General features: G+C 37.5%; 1 protein-coding gene across 3 annotated transcripts in view; it reads left to right on the plus strand.

Moving 5' to 3' along the window:
- The window catches only part of ACER3 (alkaline ceramidase 3), a 167151-nt gene that overhangs the window by 44767 nt on the left and 103596 nt on the right, over positions 1-18788 (plus strand). For 2 of the 3 annotated variants that reach the window (XM_053203721.1, XM_027039624.2), the window contains exon 2: positions 16814-16924. In XM_053203721.1, coding sequence (XP_053059696.1) covers positions 16814-16924 — 111 coding nt within the window. Of the gene's footprint in view, positions 1-16813; positions 16925-18788 lie in introns of those variants that run through there. The other variant, XM_027039626.2, reaches the window with a different exon arrangement.

The following is an 18788-nucleotide window of genomic DNA, read 5'->3' on the forward strand; positions in this document are numbered from 1 at the left end:
CAGGTTTTAATGGTTCTGTTTTTTTATCTTTAGTTCTGGGTGGTGGTTATACACTTATAAATACAACTGAGCTCTCCATTGTTTGCCCAGTTGCCCCAGGGCTCTATGTATTTGGCCAGATTACGGAGAACTGTTGAGACTGCCCTGCACACTGGCTCCACCTACTGTCATCCCGAGGCAAACGTCTTCATACTATTTCTTCATTCAGAGTTGTTTCAAATTTACTTTTGGGGAGAATAAAAAGAAATTGTTTGGGGATATAAAAATATCATAGTTTCAGATTTAAAAAAATTCCTTAAGTCTATTTTCAAGCAGGATTCTATGAAAAAAAAATTTTTGCTTTAATGTTTTGGTATACTTATTGTGTAGTATGTGAATGAATCTCTGGTTTTTATTCCTGGAAAAAAAAACTTTGAATTTTCTGGGAGCACCCCAAACCCAATTAAACTCTAAGTGGAAGTAATTTAGCTTTTATTTTCTGTTATTCATTTATATTAGTAACAGTTTAATTGAAATTTAAAAAACCAATATAACCACATTATAGAAAATATAGAAAAAAAAAAGAGAGAAAATCATTTTACCATCTTAAAAAAACCATTCTTATCATTTTGGTATTTGGGGAACCCTCACTAACCATAGTTATGCCCAGGCCTGATGGATGAAAACATAGTTTTATAATTGTGTTAGTTGTCAGCTTATTACCCGTCAGCCCCGAATTCATCATTCATTGCATGCTCTGTGAAAATGGAACTGGGCCCTTTCAGTGTTTCTTTTGACAGCTGGCAGAATGTTAACCTTTGTCAGTAGAGGGCACTGGAAAGACATTGCAAGAGGGAAGGGTTTCCCTTCCTGGTTCTGGTGTGCTGGCTTGGCTTCTCCAGTGCCTAGCTCTTGCAGTGTGAGTGGCTTAACTAGCATCTGTCTCTTACAGTGCATGAAGCTTCCCCTAGTGCCCAGATCCTAAAGCTGGGTCAGCTTTTACGCTAGTCAGTAGCTCCCCCACTCGATGTGATCAGCTTCCCTGGCCTCCTAGAAGGGCATATGAAGAACGAGTTCTGAAGGGTGGATTTTCAGAAAGCTCTGCAGGTGTGGCACCACAGGAAACTTTTCTGCTGTTCTATGAGCTATGGCCATGCCTTCTCCCACAAGGTCTAGATTTCAGCCCTGGCTGGGACCTCTTCTTTTATTGTTCTATCTCCGTCTTAGGGATAGCGGACTGTTCCTTATATCTGCTATTCCTATAGTCTGTAGACTTCTCTTTACTTGTGGTGGTGGGGGGGGGGGGCGGGGAGAGGGACAGAGAGTGAGAGAAAGAGAGAGAATCTCAAGCAGGCTCCATGCCCAGTGTGGAGCCTGACATGGGGCTCGATCCCACAACCATGAGAGCATGACCTAAGCCAAAACCAAGAGTCTGACACTTAACTGACTGAGGTGCCTCCTTTTACTTCTTACGGGCTATCTTTCGTTACTCCATTTCTCTCATAGTTAATGATTCTTTATCATAAACCTTTCTTGTTCAAATTACTCTGAGTTTGGTTAGGGTTCCCGTAAACACCAAAATGATAAAAATGGATGTCTTAAGATGGTAAAATAATGGATTTTTTTCTCTTCTTTTCCTTATATATTTTCTACAATGTGGCTATATTGTTTTTAAAATTTTAAATTAAAATGTTAATGTAAATGAATTATAGAAAATAAAGGCTAAATTACTTCTACTTAGAATTTGATTGGTCTTGGACTTACACCATTTTTTAACCAAAAATGTTTCAGTTCATGATCATTTTATGTGCGTTCTTTTTGGTCAGTAAAGTTAAATTAGCTAACATTTATATATCTCCTTATTTACAAAGCAATTTCATACCTATTATTCTTTAAATCAGCTTTTTGAAAACAACCTTTTATTCTTCTTGACTTTGTAGTCTTAGCTTGACTTTATAGCCTTAGCTTCTTGATATTACAGTTTTTTTGCCTTTGTGGTTAATTCTTTTTGTGTCCTGTTTAAAAACTCATTGGCACTCCAAGGTCATCAAGATGTTTTGCTGTGTTTTCTTCTATAAGTTACATTGTTGTACCTGTCATGTTTAGATCAGCAGTACATCTTGAATCTATTTTTGGATAAGAAGTGTGAGTTTGGGGTCCAAGTTTGTTTTCCTCCCATGTGAGTATCTAGTCTATCCAGAAGAGAGCATTTTTTTCTGTTACTACACTGCAGGGCCATGTTTGTCATAAATCAGGTGACTATACAAGTTTGCTCTTGGGATCTTTTCTGTTCTATTTGTCTATTCTTGCTAATAGGCCATGATATCTAGTAGTGTAAATACTCTAATTTTGTTGTTACTTAAGATTGTCTGGGTTGTTCTTGGCATTTTAAATTTTCATATAAAGTTTAAAATCAGTTTCTCAGTTTGCACCCAGAAAACCTGCCTAGACTTTTATTAATATTTTGTCTTACACCTTTTTTGTTAGATTTTGTATCTAAGTATGTGACATGTTTTGATGCTATTAAAAATTACAGGTGTAGCACTACAGCTTGCAGTTACAGATTCAAGCTGTCAGTCTGACTCAGGAGTCAATAATGTCTTTATTATGTTTTATTAGCTGTGTAGAGAGAGTGGGTATAGCATTTTTATCTGATTTCAATACCTATTATCTACCAAAATACATAGATTTAAGTATAATGCAGTAATCCTTCAGGAGTCTAGGCAAGAAAGCAAGTCTTCTACAAGGGAAACATTTAGGCTAGCTTCAAACTTCTCCCTAGTAATGTTCAATCTTGAAGACGACAGCACAATACTTAGAAACTTCTGAAGGAAAGAGAGATCCCAACATAGCTAAGTCATCTTTTGATAATAAACGCAGAGCACAATGTTCTCAAGGACTCAAGATGTCGGGGAATACAACATGTATAACCCCCTGAAAAACTATGTGAAGATGGGTGATGAAATCTAAACAAGTAGAACTTGTTTAAAAAAAATAAAGGCAAGGGGGGTGTATGCTTGGGTGGCTCAGTCGGTTAAGCGTCCAACTTTAGCTCAGGTCATGATCTCACGATTTGTGGGGTTGAGCCCCGCATCGGACTCTGTGCTGACAGCTCGGAGCCTGGAGCCTGCTTCAGATTCTGTGTCTACTTTTCTCTCTGCCTCTCCCCTGCTCAAGCTCTGTCTCTCTCTCAAAAAAACAAACAAACAAAAAAACCATTAAAAATTAAAAAGAAAGAAAGAAAGGCAAGGGGTGCCTGGGGTGGCTCAGTGGTCGAGCGTCTGACCTCAGCTCGGGTCGTGATCTCATTGTTCATGGATTTGAGCCCTGCCTCAGGCTCTCTGCTGAAAGTTCAGTCTGGAGGCTGCTTCAGAATCTGTGTCTTCCTCTCTCTCTGCCCCTCCCCCGCTCATGCTCTGTCTCTCTCAAAAATAAAAAAAAAAAGGCAAAATGGGAAGAACAGCCATGGGGAAAAAACTAGTAAAGGTACTATCCATTAAATGGAGAACTGAGGCTAAAAACAAGGATGACCATAGAATTTCCGTATGATGCAAGAATTCCTCTCCTAGGTATCTATCCAAGAGAATTGAAAACATGTCCACCCACAAAATTGTATATGAATGTTCATAGTACATTTTAATAGCCAAAGAATGGAAATAATCCAAATGACCACTTGATGAATATATAAACAAGATGTGGCATATCCATTCAATGGAATATTTGGCAATAAAAAAGAATGAAGTTATAGACACATGCAAGCGACACCATAGATAAGCCTTAAAAACATTATGCTAAGTGAGAGAAGCTAGACACAAAAGACTACATATTATATAGTTTCATTTATATGAAATGTCCAAAATAGCCAAATCCACAGACCTAGAAAGTGACTAGTGGTTTCCCGGGACTGTGGGAAGGAGAGATGGGGAGTTGACTGCTAATGGGTGTGGGGTGTCATTTTGAGCTGATGAAAATGTTCTAAAATTAGTGATGATTGCACAACTCTGTAAATGTATTAAAACTACTGAATTGTACAGAAAATTATATCTTGATAAAGCTGTTATTTAAAAAAGCACAAGAATGGAAAATGTGGCTTACAGAGCTAAACGTAATCCTTGACAATGTGAAATATATGGTCTTCGACAATGTGGAAATGACTAATAAAAGTAAGTAAATAGGAGAAGAGAGGTGGGAGGAAATTTAGGAGTGTAAATTTCTTTATGTTTCATAGCAAGGATGCATTTGCTATTAAAAACATGTAAAATTCAGTTTCACTTTTTTTGTTACAATATGGTATTTTTATACTTTTAAAAAAGAGTATGTCTAATGCTGCTGCTGCTTCTTCTTCTTCTTCTTCTTCTTCTTCTTCTTCTTCTTCTTTTTAAGTTTATTTATTTATTTTGAGAGAGAGAGCCAGGGGCAGACAGAGAGAGAGGGAGAGAGAATCTCAAGCAGGCTCTGTGCTGACAGAGCAGAGCCCGACATGGGGCTTGAACTCACGAACTGTGAGATCATGACCTGAGCCCAAACCGAAAATCAGATGCTTAACTGACTGAGCCACCCTGGCACCCCTGTCTTTTCTTTTCTTTTTTTTAAAATTTTTTAACATTTATTTATTTTTGAGACAGGGAGAGACAGAGCATGAACAGGGGAGGGTCAGAGAGAGGGAGACACAGAATCTGAAACAGGCTCCAGGCTCTGAACTGTCAGCACAGAGCCTGACGCGGGGCTCAAACTCACGGACTGCAAGATCATGACCCGAGCCAAAGTCGGCTGCTCAACCGACTGAGCCACTCAGGTGCCCCCACCCCCCCCCCCCCCCGTCTTTTCTTAATTCATCCATTCTTTCATCTCTCTCCATATGTAAAGCTTAGCAAAACAAGCTGCTGTCTGCTATAACCATTGTTAAATCAAAAGAGAAGAAACATGTACTTTTATGAATAATGCCAAAGGATAAAGGAAAAATTATACTCTGGTTTCACTGAGCATACATGCATGCATTTATTCATTCTATCAGATTTTCTGGAGTGCCTGCTCTGTCCTTGGTATTGTGCTAAGGGAGAAGCATACAAGTGTAAGACATGGCCCCTGCCCAAAATAAGGCAGCTTATTACACTTTTTTTTGGACAGCTTTAATTTTAGAATGTTTTGCCTTATATTGAGTGGAAATCTGCTTCTCTGTAACTTCATTGCTTTTAATTGTTATATTTTACAACTGCACTACACCTCATTCACCTGTAATTTAGCAGTCCTTCAGGTATTTAAAGACCAGAATCATGCCTTTCTCATATGACATGTTTTATTAATTAAGTAAATGATTCCTTTATTTTAGTTTCTTCTCTCAGTATTTAAGATCTGTTTGTTTAAAGTAGGGTGCCAAAATAGGTAAACAGTCCAAAGAGATGCTGAATTAAAGCAGAGAGAAGGATGACCACTATCCAGCTCTTTCCATTTTTACCTCTAAATCTTGCTTTGAGATAGTATATTCAGATTTTCCCCAAGAATAGTCTACTGTCATTTTTCTGCCTTTGGATCTTTCTCTCACAGTTGTCCTTATTCTGTCTCTCACACTAGCCTATATTTAAGGTTTGTGTTCCTCATTCTAATTTGTAAAACTTTGCGCTGACCTTTAATTGAGTTTCCTATAGTTTGTAGGACTCTCTCCTACCCCCTGCCTTCCAGGTTATTCGAAATGTGTTTCTGACCTCCGTAGTATTGACATCTCAGCAAAATTTAATACTATCTGTACTTTTGGGCATATTTCAATTCCTTTATCTCAGCCATCAGTAAAGATTCTTGTTAGTTTGAGGGGGCATAAAACGTTTTTAATAGAATATTCTTTGATATAATTTTTAAAACATCAATAAGGACCTTTGTGCAAACATTGTGCTTGTGCATTTAAAGGGAAGAACATTTAGGGGCAGCAGGGTGGCTCTGTTGGTTGAGCATCCACCTCTTGATTTTGGCTCAGGTCATGATCCCACGGTCACAGCCCTGCGTTGGGGTCTCTGCTGAGCATGGAGCCTGCTTAAGATTCTTTCTCTGTCTGTCTCTCTGTCTCTCTGTCTCTCTGTCTCTCTCTCTCTCTCTCTCTCTCTCTCTCTCTCGGCACTTGGATGTCTCAGTGGTTGAGCATCTGACTTCAGCTCAGGTCTTCATCTCGCTGTTTGAGTTTGAGCCCCGCATCAGGCTCCCTGCTGTCAGCACAGAGCCTACTTAAAGATCCTTTGTCCCCCTCTCTCTGCCCCTTCCCTGCTTGCTCACTCTCTCTCTCTCTCTCTCAAAAATAAATAAACTTAAAAAAAGATTCTCTCTCTCTCCCTCTGCCCGTCTCCCCTGCTCATGCACTGGAGCTCGCTCTCTCTCTCTCTCTCTCTCTCTTAAAAAAGAAAAAAGGAGGGGGTGCCTGAGTGGCTCAGTTGGTCAGGCCTCCGACTTCAGCTCAGGGTCATGATCTCACAGTTTGTGAGTTGGAGCCCTGCATTGGACTCTGTGCTGACAGCTCAGAGCCTGGAGCCTCTTTGGATTCTGTGTCTCCCTCTCTCTTGGCCCCTCCCTACTTGTGCTCTCTCTCTTTTTCTCTCTCTCAAAAATAAACATTAGAAAAAAGGGGGGTGGGTGGGAACGTTGGCTGTAAGGACAGATAGACCTGGAATAAAATCTTGGTGCTGCCATTTGTTTATTGCGAGAATTTGGGTAAATTGTATAATCTCTTAGCCTGAGTTTATTGTTCCTTTAACGAGGTAACAATGTTTCACAAGGTTGTTGTGAGAAGCAAGTTAGCATGTGTGTAGTGTGAAGTCCAGTACCTGATACTTAATAGGCTCAGTAGACTTCAGACTTTCTCTCCTTTCAGGTTCCAGCTCAAATCTTATCACATCTATGAAATTCTCTCCATCTGTTTCATTCCCTTTCCTAAAAGTTGCTTTAATTTTTTAAATAAAGTTTATTTATTTATTTTGAGAGAGACAGAGAGCATGCTTGTGAGCAGGGGAGGGGCAGAAAGAGAGGGGGGCAGAGAATCCCGAGCAGGCTCTGCACTGTCAGCGCAGAGCCCACTCTGGGGCTCGAATCCACAGAGCGAGATCATGATCTGAGCTAAAACCAAGAGTCCGGATGTTTAATCGACTGAGCCACCCAGGCACCCTGAATTAGTTTTTATTTTATCAAAATAATAAATTAAAAATATAAAAATCCAGTACATTAAAAAATAGATTAAAATCTAGGTCATGCTAAAAAAAGGCTTGTAAAAAACCAGAAAGCAGTACCTTTCCCTCTTTTCTCTCTATGCTCTAATTTTACTCCCTAGAGGCAGAACAACAAAAAAGTTTTATCAGGTATAGTTGACATACAACAGAGTGTGCCTACTTAAGTGTACAAACTAAGTTTTGACATATGTATACACATATGAAACCATCACCACAATCAAGATAATGAACATACCCATCACCTCCAGGTTTTCTCATGTCCCTTTGTAAGTCTTCCCTTTCCCACTGTTCCCTCTACCTCTGCTCTACCCCATAACCACTGATCTTCTTTCTAGTTTGTATTTTCTAGACTTTTATATAAACTGTTTTAATTTTTGTTTGCTAATTCTAACATATGTATGAGTTCTGGATTGGTTTCCCTGGATTATTTTTCTCAATATGGGTTGTGTTTTTTCTTTATATGCTTGGTAATCTTTGATTGGATGCCAGACATTGTGTTTAATTTTACCTTGTTGGGTGCTGGATATTTTTTGTATTACCAGAAATAGTTTTGAATTTTGTTCTAGGATTCAGTTAAGTTACTTGGAAATAGTTAGATTTGGTGGAGGCGGGGTGGGGGGGGGTGGATTTTCCACCAGTTATATTGAGATATAATTGAAAAGAGTTGACCCTTGAATAATACTGAGTTAAGGGATTCCAACCCACCCATGCAGTTGAAAAGCTATGTATAACTTTTTACTCCCCCAAATATAACTACTAATAGCTTACTGTTGACCAGAAGCCTTACCAATAAGTTGATTAATATATTTTTGTATGTTTTATGTATTATATACTGTATTTTTACAATACAGTAAGCTAGAGAAAAGAAAATGTCATAAGAAAATCATAAGGGGGTCCCTGGGTGGCTCAGTCAGTTGAGCTTCCAACTTCGGCTCAGGTCATGGTTTCACGGTTTGGGAGTTTGAGCCCCACATTGGGCTCTCGTCAGCATGGGGCCTGCTTCAGATCCTCTGTCCCACTCTCTCTCTGCCCCTCTCCTGCTTGCTCTCTCTCTCTCTCTCTCTTATAAATAAACATTAAAAAATAATCAAAAAATCATAAGGAAAACAAAATGTATTTACAGTAGTGTATTATATTTATTGGACCCATACAGTTCTTTTTTTCTTTTTTTTTTTTTTTTAATGTTTATTGATTTTTGAGACAGAGAGAGACACAGCATGAACGGGGGAGGGTCAGAGAGAGAGGGAGACACAGAATCGGAAGCAGGCTCCAGGCTCTGAGCTGTCAGTACAGAGCCCGACGCGGGGCTCGAACTCACGGACCGCGAGATAGTGACCTGAGCTGAAGTTGGACACTTAACTGACTGAGCCACCCAGGCGCCCCTGGACCCATACAGTTCAAATCTGTGTGGTTCAAGGGTTAACTGTGTAATGTTATATAATTTTGATACATATAGTGGGTTGATTTGATAAGCTTATGTATTGTAAAATGATTACCACCATAGCATTAGGTAATACCTGTATCTTACCACATAATTACCATTTTTGTGTGTGTGTGGTGAAAACATTTAAGATCTACTTTCTTAGCAACTTTTAAGTGTATAATATAGTATTATAAGCTGTAATCACCATGCTGTACATTAAATCTCCAAAACTTGTCAATCCTGTAACTGGAAGTTTGTACTCTGGCTAATTTCTCCACCCTCCATGCACCCCACCCTCAGCCCATGGTAACTACCACACTGTTCTGTTTCTCTGAGTTTGGCTTTTTTAGATTCCACATTTCCATGACATCATATAGTTTGGTATCAGGGTCATGCTGGATTCATGAACACATGATTGGAAGTATTCCTCACTCTTCTGTTTTTTTGGAACAGTTTGAGTTTTGGTGTCAGTTCTTTAGATGCTTAGTAGAAGTCACCAATGAAACTACTTGTCCTCAGCTTTTCTATGTTGGGAAGTTTTTTATCTTTTTATTTTGAAATTTTAATTTAATTTTGTTATTATTTTTTAAAGTCATCTCTACACCCAGTGTGGGGCTCAAACCCATGACCCCAAGATCAAGTCACATGCTCTACTGACTGAGCCAGCTAGGCACCCCTGGAAGGTTTTTGATTACTGATGCAATATCCTTACTTGTTATTGTTTCATTACGATTTTGTTTCTTCCTGATTTAGTCTTCATGGATTGTATATATCTAGGAGTTTATCTATTTCTTCTAGGTTTTCCAGTTTGTTAGCATATAATTGTTTATAGTTGTCTCTCATGATCCTTTTTATTTCTGTAGTGTTAGTTGTAATGTTCTCTTTTACTTCTAATTTTATTTATTTGAATTATCTTTTTTTCCTGAGTTAATCTAGCTTAAAGCTTTGTCCATTTTTATCTTGAAAAAAAAAAGCAACAAACAGCTTTTAGTTTCATTAATCTAATTTATTTCCATTCTGATCTTTATTTTTTCCTAATTTTGGGCTTAGTTTGTTCTTTTCTAGTTCTTTGAGGTGTAAAGTTAAGTTGATTGAGATGTTTTTTTTCCTTAACACAGGCATTTATTGCTGTAAACTTCCCTCTTGGAACTATTTTAGCTGTATCCCATAAGTTTGGCCTATTGTGTTTTCATTTTCATTTATTTCAAGATTTATTTATTTATTTATTTATTTATTTATTTATTTATTTATTTATTTATTATGTTTGTTTATTTTTGAGAGAGAGAGAGAGAGAGAGAGAGGGTGCACACGTGCACAAGAGGGAGAGGGGCAGAGAGAGAGGGAGACACAGAATCTGAAGCAGGCTCCAGGCTGTGAATTGTCAGCACAAAGCCCAACGTGGGGCTCAAATCCATGCACCGAAAGATCATGACCTGAGCTGAAGTTGGATGCCTAACCAACTGAGCCACACAGGTGCCCCTACTTCAAGATATTTTTTAATTTACCTTTTGATTTCTTCTTTGCTCCATTGTTTGTTCAGGGGTCTGTTGTTTAATTTCTACATATTTGTGAATTTATAGTTTTTCTCCATGTTATTGATTTCTAGTTTTAGACCACTGCGGTCAGAAAAGATACTTTGTATTATTTCAGTTTTAAAATTTGTGCTAAAATTTGTTTTGTGACCTATCATATGATCTGTCCTAGAGAATGTATGTTCTGCTGCTCTTGGGTGGAATGTTCTGTATATATGTCTGTTGGGTCCTTTTGGTGTCAGGTGTAGTTTAAGTCCAACTTTCCTGTATTATTTTTCCATCTGGATGAACAATTCATTGTTGAAAGTGGGGTATTGAAGTCCCCTACTATTAATTATATTATTTCTCCCTTAAGATCTGTTAGTGTTTGCTTAATATATTTAGGTGCTCTGATGTTGGCCTTATACATATTTACAATTATTATATCCTCTTGATGAATTAAGCCTCTGTTATTACATAATGATCTTTGTTTTTTGTTACAGTTTTTTGGCTTAATATCTATTTTGTCTAAGTTAGCTACCTTTGCTCTCTTTTGGTTTCCCTTGCATGGAATATCTTTTTCCATACCTTTACTTTGAGCATATGCATGTCTTTAAACCTGAAAAGAATGTTTTGTAGCCAGCATATACTTGGGTCTTGATTTTTTTTTTTTTTTATCCATGCAGCCATTGTATGCCTTTTAATTGCAGAATTGAATCCATTTACATTTAGAGTAATTATTTATTGATAGTCAGGACTTAACTAATGCCATCTGGTTTTCTGGCTGTTTTGTAGTTTCCCTATTCCTTTGTTCCTCTTTTGCTGCCTTTATGAATTGATGATTTTCAATAGTTGTATGCTTTGATTCCTGTCCCCTTATCTTTTGTGATCTACGGTAGGTTTTTGCTGTATGGTTACCCTGAGGCTTACATAAGACAACTTATAGCAGTCTTTTTTATGTTGATAACAACTTCACTCACTAAACCTCTACCCTTTTATTCCCCTCCATGTAGGTTTTTAATATTATAATTTACCTTTTTTTTATTGTCTATTCACTAATAAATTGTTTTAGCTAGTTTTTTTTAAATTAAGTTTTTAATTTTAATTCCAGTACTGTTTACATACAGTGTTATATTAGTTTCAGGTGTACCATAATAGTGATTCAACAACTACTCAGTGCTCATTACGATAAGTGTGCTCTTAATCCCCATTCCCTATTTAACCTGGCCCCTACCCACCTTTCCTCTGGTAACCATCAGTTTGTTCTCTACAGTTAGCAGTCTGTTTCTTGGTTTGTCTTTCTCTTTTTTTCCCCCCTTTGTTCAAATTCCACATATGAGCGAAATCATATGGTATTTTGACTTATTTTGCTTAGCATTATACTTTCTAGATCCAGCCATGTTGTTGCACATGCCAAGATTTTATTCTTTTTTATGGCTGAAAAATATTCCATTGTGTGGAATATATATATGTGTATATATATATATGTATATGTACATATATATATATACACATATATATATACACACACACACAGCTTCTTCACCCATTCGTCTATGGGTGGACACTTGGACTGCTTCCATAGTTTGGTAATTGTAAATAATGTTGCAATAAACATAGGGTGCATATTGTCCATTTGAATTAGTGTTTTCGTATTCTTTGGGAAAATACCCAGTAGTGTGATTACTGGGTTGTAGGGTAGTTTTATTTTTAACTTTTTGAGGAGCCTGCATGCTGTTTTCCACAGTGGCTGTACCAGTTTGCCAGTACACAAGGGTACCTTTTCCTCCACATCCTTGTCAACACCTGTTGTTTCTTGTGTTGATTTTAGCCATTCTGACAGGTGTGAGGCAATCCATCATTGTGGTTTTTATTTGCATTTCCCTGATGATGAGTGATGTTGAGCATCTTTTCATGTGTCTGTTGGCCATCTGTATGTCTTTTTTGGAGAAATGTCTGTTTGTATTTTCTGCCCATTTTTTAATTGGATTATTTGTTTTTAGGTGTCAGTTCTTTATATATTTTGGATACTAACTCTATTGTCTATGTCATTTGCAGCTTTAGTTCTTTTTAATACTTTTGCCCTTTTAACTTTTTAAGTGATAGGCTTACATGTTTAATATACCATCATATTACAGTATTAGAGTATTCAGAGTTAGACCATATACTTATCTTCACCAGTGTGCTGTATATTTATATATATATTTATGTTACTAATTACCATTATTTCATTTCAGCTTGAAGATCTTTCTTGATTTTTGATGTTTGAATTTAGCTATGAATTTCCCCTTAGCCCTGTTGTATCCAATTAATTAATTAATTTTGGTATGTTGTGTTTATTTTAATTCATCTCCAAGTATTTTCTACTTTCTCTTGTGATTTCTTCTTTGACCCATTGATTGTTTAAGAATATGGTATTTATGGGGGCGCCTGGGTGGCTCAGTCGGTTAAGTGTCCAACTTTGCCTCAGGTCATGAGCTCATGGTTCATGAGTTGGAGACCGGCATCGTGCTCTCTGGTCAGCGCAAAGCCCGCTTCAGATAATCTGCCCCCCCGCCCTGTCCCTCCCTGCTCACGTTTCCTCTCTCTCTCCCTCTCTCAAAAATAAACTTAAAAAAAAAAAAAGAATATGTTTATCAAGAGAGTATGGTACTGGCACAAAAAGGGACACATAGATTAATGGAACAGAATAGAGAACCCAGAAATAAACCCACACTTATATGGTCAATTAATCTCCAACAAAGGAGGCAAGAGTATACAATGGGGAGAACACAGTGTCTTCATGGTGCTGGAAAAACTGTATAGCTACATGCAAAAGAATGAAACTGGAACACTTTTTTTTTTTTGTATTTTAGGGAGAGTGAGGGTGCAAGTGAGTGAGGGGCAGAGCAAGAGAGGAAGAGAGAATCCCATGAGGGGTAGAGAGAGGGAGAGAGAGAGAAGCAGGGCTCACCCGAAGTGGGGCTCATACTCACCCATTATGGGGCGTTGTCTTACCCGAAGTGGTGCTTGGGCTCACCTGATGTGGGACTTGAGCTCATGAACCATGAGATCATGAGCTGAGCCGATGTCAGATGCTTAACTGACTGAGCCGCTCAGGCGCGAGAAACCGGAACACTTTCTTACACCATACACAAAAATAAACTGAGAATGGACTAAAGACCTAATGTAAGACCTGAAATCATACAACTCCCAGAAGAAAACATAGTAATCATTTCTTTGACTTTAGCCTTAGCAACATTTTTCTGGATATGTCTCCTCAAGCAAGTGAAACAAAAGGAAAAATAAACTGTTGGGGCTACATCAAAATGAAAAGCTTTTCACAGTGAAGGAAAGAAATCATTAACAAAATGAAAAGGCAAGAGTGACTAGAATTAAAAAGACTAGAAATAAAAAGTGTTGGCGAGGATGTGGAGAAATGGGAATGCTCATGCACTATTAGTGAAAATGTAAATTGATGCAACCTGGAAAACAATATGGAGATTCCTCGAAAAATTGGAAATATCGGGCACCTGGCTGGCTTTGTTGGTAGAGCATGCAACTCTTGATTTCAGAGTTGTGAGTTCAAGTCCCATGCTGGGTGTAAAGATTATACTTAAAAAAATACCCCAAAGTTCAAAAAATATATTAAATAGGTTAGAAATATCATATGGCCCATTAATTCCACTGCTGGGTATTTATTTACCCAAAGAAAATGAGAACACTAATTTGAAAAGTTATATTCATTTCTTTGTTTATTGCAGCATAGTTTACGAACAGCTGAGATATGGAAGTAGCCCAAGTGTCCATCCATAGATGAATGGATAAAGAAGATATGACATATATATGGAATATTGCTCAGCCATAAAAAAAAGAATGTGATCTTGCCATTTGTCACAACATGGATAGGCCTAGATGGTATTATGCTAAATGAAATAAATCAAAGAAACACAAACAACATGATTTCACTTGTATATGGTATCTAAAAAACAAACAGCAAAAACAGTTCCATAAATACAGAGAATAAATTATGGTTGCCAGGAAGGATGGGCAAATGGATGAAGTGGGAGATACTGACTTCCAATTTTGGAATGAATAAGTCACAGGGATGAAAATTAGGGCATAGGAAATAGTATTGTAATTAGCATTGTATGGTGACATTGGTAGGTACACTTGTGGTGAGCACAGCATAATGTATCGACTAGTCAAGTCACTATGCTATATACCTGAAATTGATGGAGCATTATGTGTCAACTGTAATTTAAAAAGGAGCTGACATAACATGTTAACTTCATTTTTATATTTATCTTTGCATTTTAACATTTAAAATAAAAAGTGAAAACTGTCCTCATAAAACATTTGGATTAATTTAGGTTTATCATTCATGTAACAGCATTAAATTTAAGAAAGATGTGTAATGACTCAAAGACAGGCATTTGTCTTTCAGTTTCAGTTTCCACTGTATATTCACAGAGAAAAGGCTGTTAGCATTTTTAATTCAAATGAAATAAGGTGCACTAAGGACATCTTTTGCATCAGTTAGGATTAGGTTTGTCTGTGAGTAACAAATATATGATAATTAATGCTTTAAACAAGATGTAGATTTATTTCAGTCTGAAAGGCAGTTCGGGGCTGGGGTGGCAGCTCCATGGTATCAGGGGTCCAAGCTTCTCTTATTTTGTTGCTCAGCCATGCTTAGTGTAGGGGGCCGGGGCAGGCTGCCCAAGATGGGCCATTTGGCATAAAGATTATTTTAAGTTAAAAGTAATTGAAACCCAGCAGAAGCAGGAAAAGCTCTCTGCCTCCCTGCAACTGCTAAATTTACAATGGAAAGGAGAGCCTGTAACAGGAAGAGAACTATTAACAGAGACTACCTTTTACCTAAGGAATTCACCTGCATAATAGGGCAACCTTGTTTTCCCATACATCTCCTTTCACCTTCTTGCTTATGGTCTTTATCCCCTTTGTATCCTTAACTGATCCCCTTTTCTTAACTGATGTAAGTTTCCTGTTGCCTCATTGTCTTTGGAATTTCATGTCTGTGTGGATTCCCCATATATACACCTACTAAGTTTGATTTCCTCCTGATAATCTGTCTCATGGTCAGTTTGACTCCATGTCCAGCCAGAGGACCATAGGGCAGAGGAAGGTCTTCCTCCCCCAAATTGGATTAGATCCCTACTCTCCCCTCAGAGACCAAGATGGCTTTAGTCATTGCATCCACATTGCCTGTAGCAGAAAAGGGAAGGAGGTGACAAGAAGGGTGTAATCTCCATTTTTCTTGAAAGTACCATACCAGACTTCCACTTACTTACTTAACTTCCTTCCTTCCTTCCTGCCTCCCTCCCTTCCTTCCTTCCTTCCTTCCTTCCTTCCTTCCTTCCTTCCTTCCTTCCTCCCTTCCTTCCTGCAAAGAGGTCTTGGAAATGTAGTTTTCTTAGCTAAGTGGCAATGTATCCAGCTTAAAAATTGAGAGAGAGAGCAGGGGAGGGGCAGAGAGAGAAGGTGACCGAGAATCCCAAGCAGGCTCTGCGCTGTCAGTACAGAGCCCAACTTAGGGTTCAAACTCAAGAACCAGGAGATCATGACCTGAGCCAAAATCAAGAGTCAGATGCTTTAACTGACTGAGCCACCCACACATCCTGTCTTTCTGTCTGTTATTTATTTCTAACTTCATTCTGTTGTGGTTGGGAGAGATACATACTTTGTATGTTATCTTTTTCAAGTCTGTTAGAATGTATGGCCTAACATATGCTCTATCTTGGAAAATGTTCCATGTGTACTTGAGAAAAATGTATATGCTATATGGTAGAGTGTTCTATATATGTCGATTTGCAAAAGATACGAACAAAAATCAGATGATGATCCATTGCTTTTCATATTTTACTAGAAACATAGAAACTAGAAGTTAAAAATATTACCATAAAGTGAGATTTTAAAAAGATCTATAAAATGCAAACCTCAATTCATTGCTATTTGATTCAACAGATAAAAGTAACACAATTCTATATTTTACCTTTTCATCGCTGTATCTGTGGACCACTCTCTCAGTTGCAAATGGCTACCTTCAACTCATTTTTTGCTATATCTTTGAGGTTCTTTTTGAGATCGTTTTCTTTTTTACCTTTAGAATTTAGAAATTCCTTTAGTGGGTGTTCTGATTGAAAAATCTTCGTTTCATTTGTCAAAAATTATCTTTATTTTTTTTTAAAGATTTTATGTTATTATAATGTTTTTAAGTTTATTTTTTGAGAGCGAGAGAGAGGGGGAGAGAGAGAATCCCAAGCATGTTCCACACTGTCAGTGCAGACCCGGACGTGGGGCTCAAATTCACCAACCGTGAGATCATGACCTGGGCTGAAACCAAAGAGCCAGCCACTTAACTGACTGAGCCACCCAGATGCCCCAAAAGATTTTATTTTTTTAAGTAATCTATACCCAGCGTGGGGGTTAAAGTCACAACCATGGGATCAAGAGTAGTATGCTCTACTGACTGAGCCAGCCAGCTACCCCAAAAGTTATCTTTATTTCACTCAGATTCTTACATAAAATTTTCATTCAGTAGATAATTATTTTCCCTTGGTGCTTTGTAAATATCTTTCCACCATCTTTCTGAAAAGTCACCTATTTAATTTTTATTAAGGGCCAAGTGCATGAGTTTTTATTTAAAGGGGCATTAACTAATATAATTATTTTCTTGTGTTTTTCTCCTGTAGGGAATACAGTGAGTAACCTGATTATGATTATACCTCCAATTTTTGGTGCAATTCAGAGTGTTAGAGATGGACTGGAAAAGCGGTACATTGCTTCTTATTTAGCACTCACAGGTATGTGTAACACTTCATATAAAAAATGATGTACAGTATTCAGATGGGCTATTTTTCTCATTCATACCTAAATTGGTTCTTAATTTTATGTTATTACACAACTTGAACATAATCTGAAACTTCTGATTTAAAACTCCGGTAAATTGAACTGCATTTTTTATTAAAACCCAACCACCTTTTTTTTAAGTTTATTTATTTGTTTTGAGAGAGAGACAGAACATGAGCAGGGGAGGGACAAAGAGGGAGACAGAGAATCCTAAGCAGACTCCATGCTGTCAGCACAGAACCTGACACTGGGCTTGAACCTACGAGATCATGACCTGAGCTGATATCAAGAGTTGGACGCTTAACTGAGCCACCCAGGTGCCCCAAATTGAACTGCATTTTGAATAGTTTTTTAAAAATTAAATTATTTCAAGCATACAGAATAGAGATAACAAATATACCCATGATATCTTACCACCCAACTTTGTCAGGTCTTAGTACTCTGCAATATTTGTTTCAGATCTTTTTATTTATTAAATAAACTACCATGGATGAAATTGAAGCTATATTTGTATTCCTGCCTGATTATATTCCCCTCACCCTCCCAGAGTTAACCTCTATACTTAATTTGATTATAATTTTCTCACTTGGCTTTGTATTTATACTACATATATATGTACACTTAAAAGTATGTATAGTATGGTTTGCATATTTTCAAACATTTTATAAAGGGTATTGTACTTACTGCAACTTACTCATATTTCTCTACTTGTCTGTGAGTCAGGGACTGTCCCTTAGTTATCTTTGTGTCCCCATTGACTGGCAGTTTAGTGGTCCTCAATAAGTATTGAATAGATGGATAAATGAACTTTACCAGAATGTAAGATCAGAAAATCTGTCATGTTCTTGCATTATCATCATAAAGACAAAAATAAGAAAGAAAGTTGATTTCTGGTTTATTTCTTTTATATAACCTTCTAAACACAATTTTGTTTGTTTTAGCCCAAAGTAGGTATTATTTATACGTAGGCAGAAAGGACTTCTAATTAGTACAAAACTATAAGATAGAATGTATCCTACCAGATTTTACCATAATTAGATTGAATATGAGAGACTTTAATTTCTGAATCTGTTTCTTATATGCTTGATGTTTTAAGAAAGTTACTTGGTTTAAGAAAATTACTTCAGACGGAAGACTTGTCCACAAACTTAGCTCTTTGCTTTACTTCCTGAGATGTGTTAAGAATGTTTATAAAATATGGGGCTCCTGGTTGGCTCAGTTGGTTAAGCATCTGACTCTTGATTTTGGCTCAGGTCATGATCTCATGGTTGTGAGATCAAGCCTGCCTAGGCTGTCAGCACAGAGCCTGTTTGGGATTCTCTGTCTCTGCCCTTCCTCCAATCATGCGTAGGTACTCTCTCTCTCTCAAAATAAAAAAATAAACTAAAAAAAAAAAAGAGAGAATGTTGAGGCACCTGGGTGGCTCAGTCAGTTAAGCGTCCAACTTCGGCTGAGGTCATGATCTGACGGTTTGTGGATTTGAGCCCCACAGCAGGCTTTGTGCTGACAGCTCAGAGCATGGAGCCTGCTTTGGATTCTGTCTGTCTGTCTGTCTCTCTCTACCCTTCCCCTGCTTGCGCTGTCTCTCTCCAAAATAAATAAACATTTAAAAAATAAAAAATAAATAGAAAATTAAGAAAAGAATGTTTATAAAATACTGACAAATCACAATCAGTAATAACAATAAGAATAAAAAGATTCAAGGGACTTCCAGGTTCCCCTGGGACAATGGTGGCCTCCTAAATTAGAATTTGTCCACTTATCCTCCCAGAAGACCATACAGATTAAAAAGGAAAATAAAACCACACTTAATCGATA

The sequence above is a fragment of the Acinonyx jubatus genome, chromosome D1, assembly GCF_027475565.1.
Source record: "Acinonyx jubatus isolate Ajub_Pintada_27869175 chromosome D1, VMU_Ajub_asm_v1.0, whole genome shotgun sequence".
Taxonomy (NCBI): Eukaryota; Metazoa; Chordata; class Mammalia; order Carnivora; family Felidae; genus Acinonyx; species Acinonyx jubatus.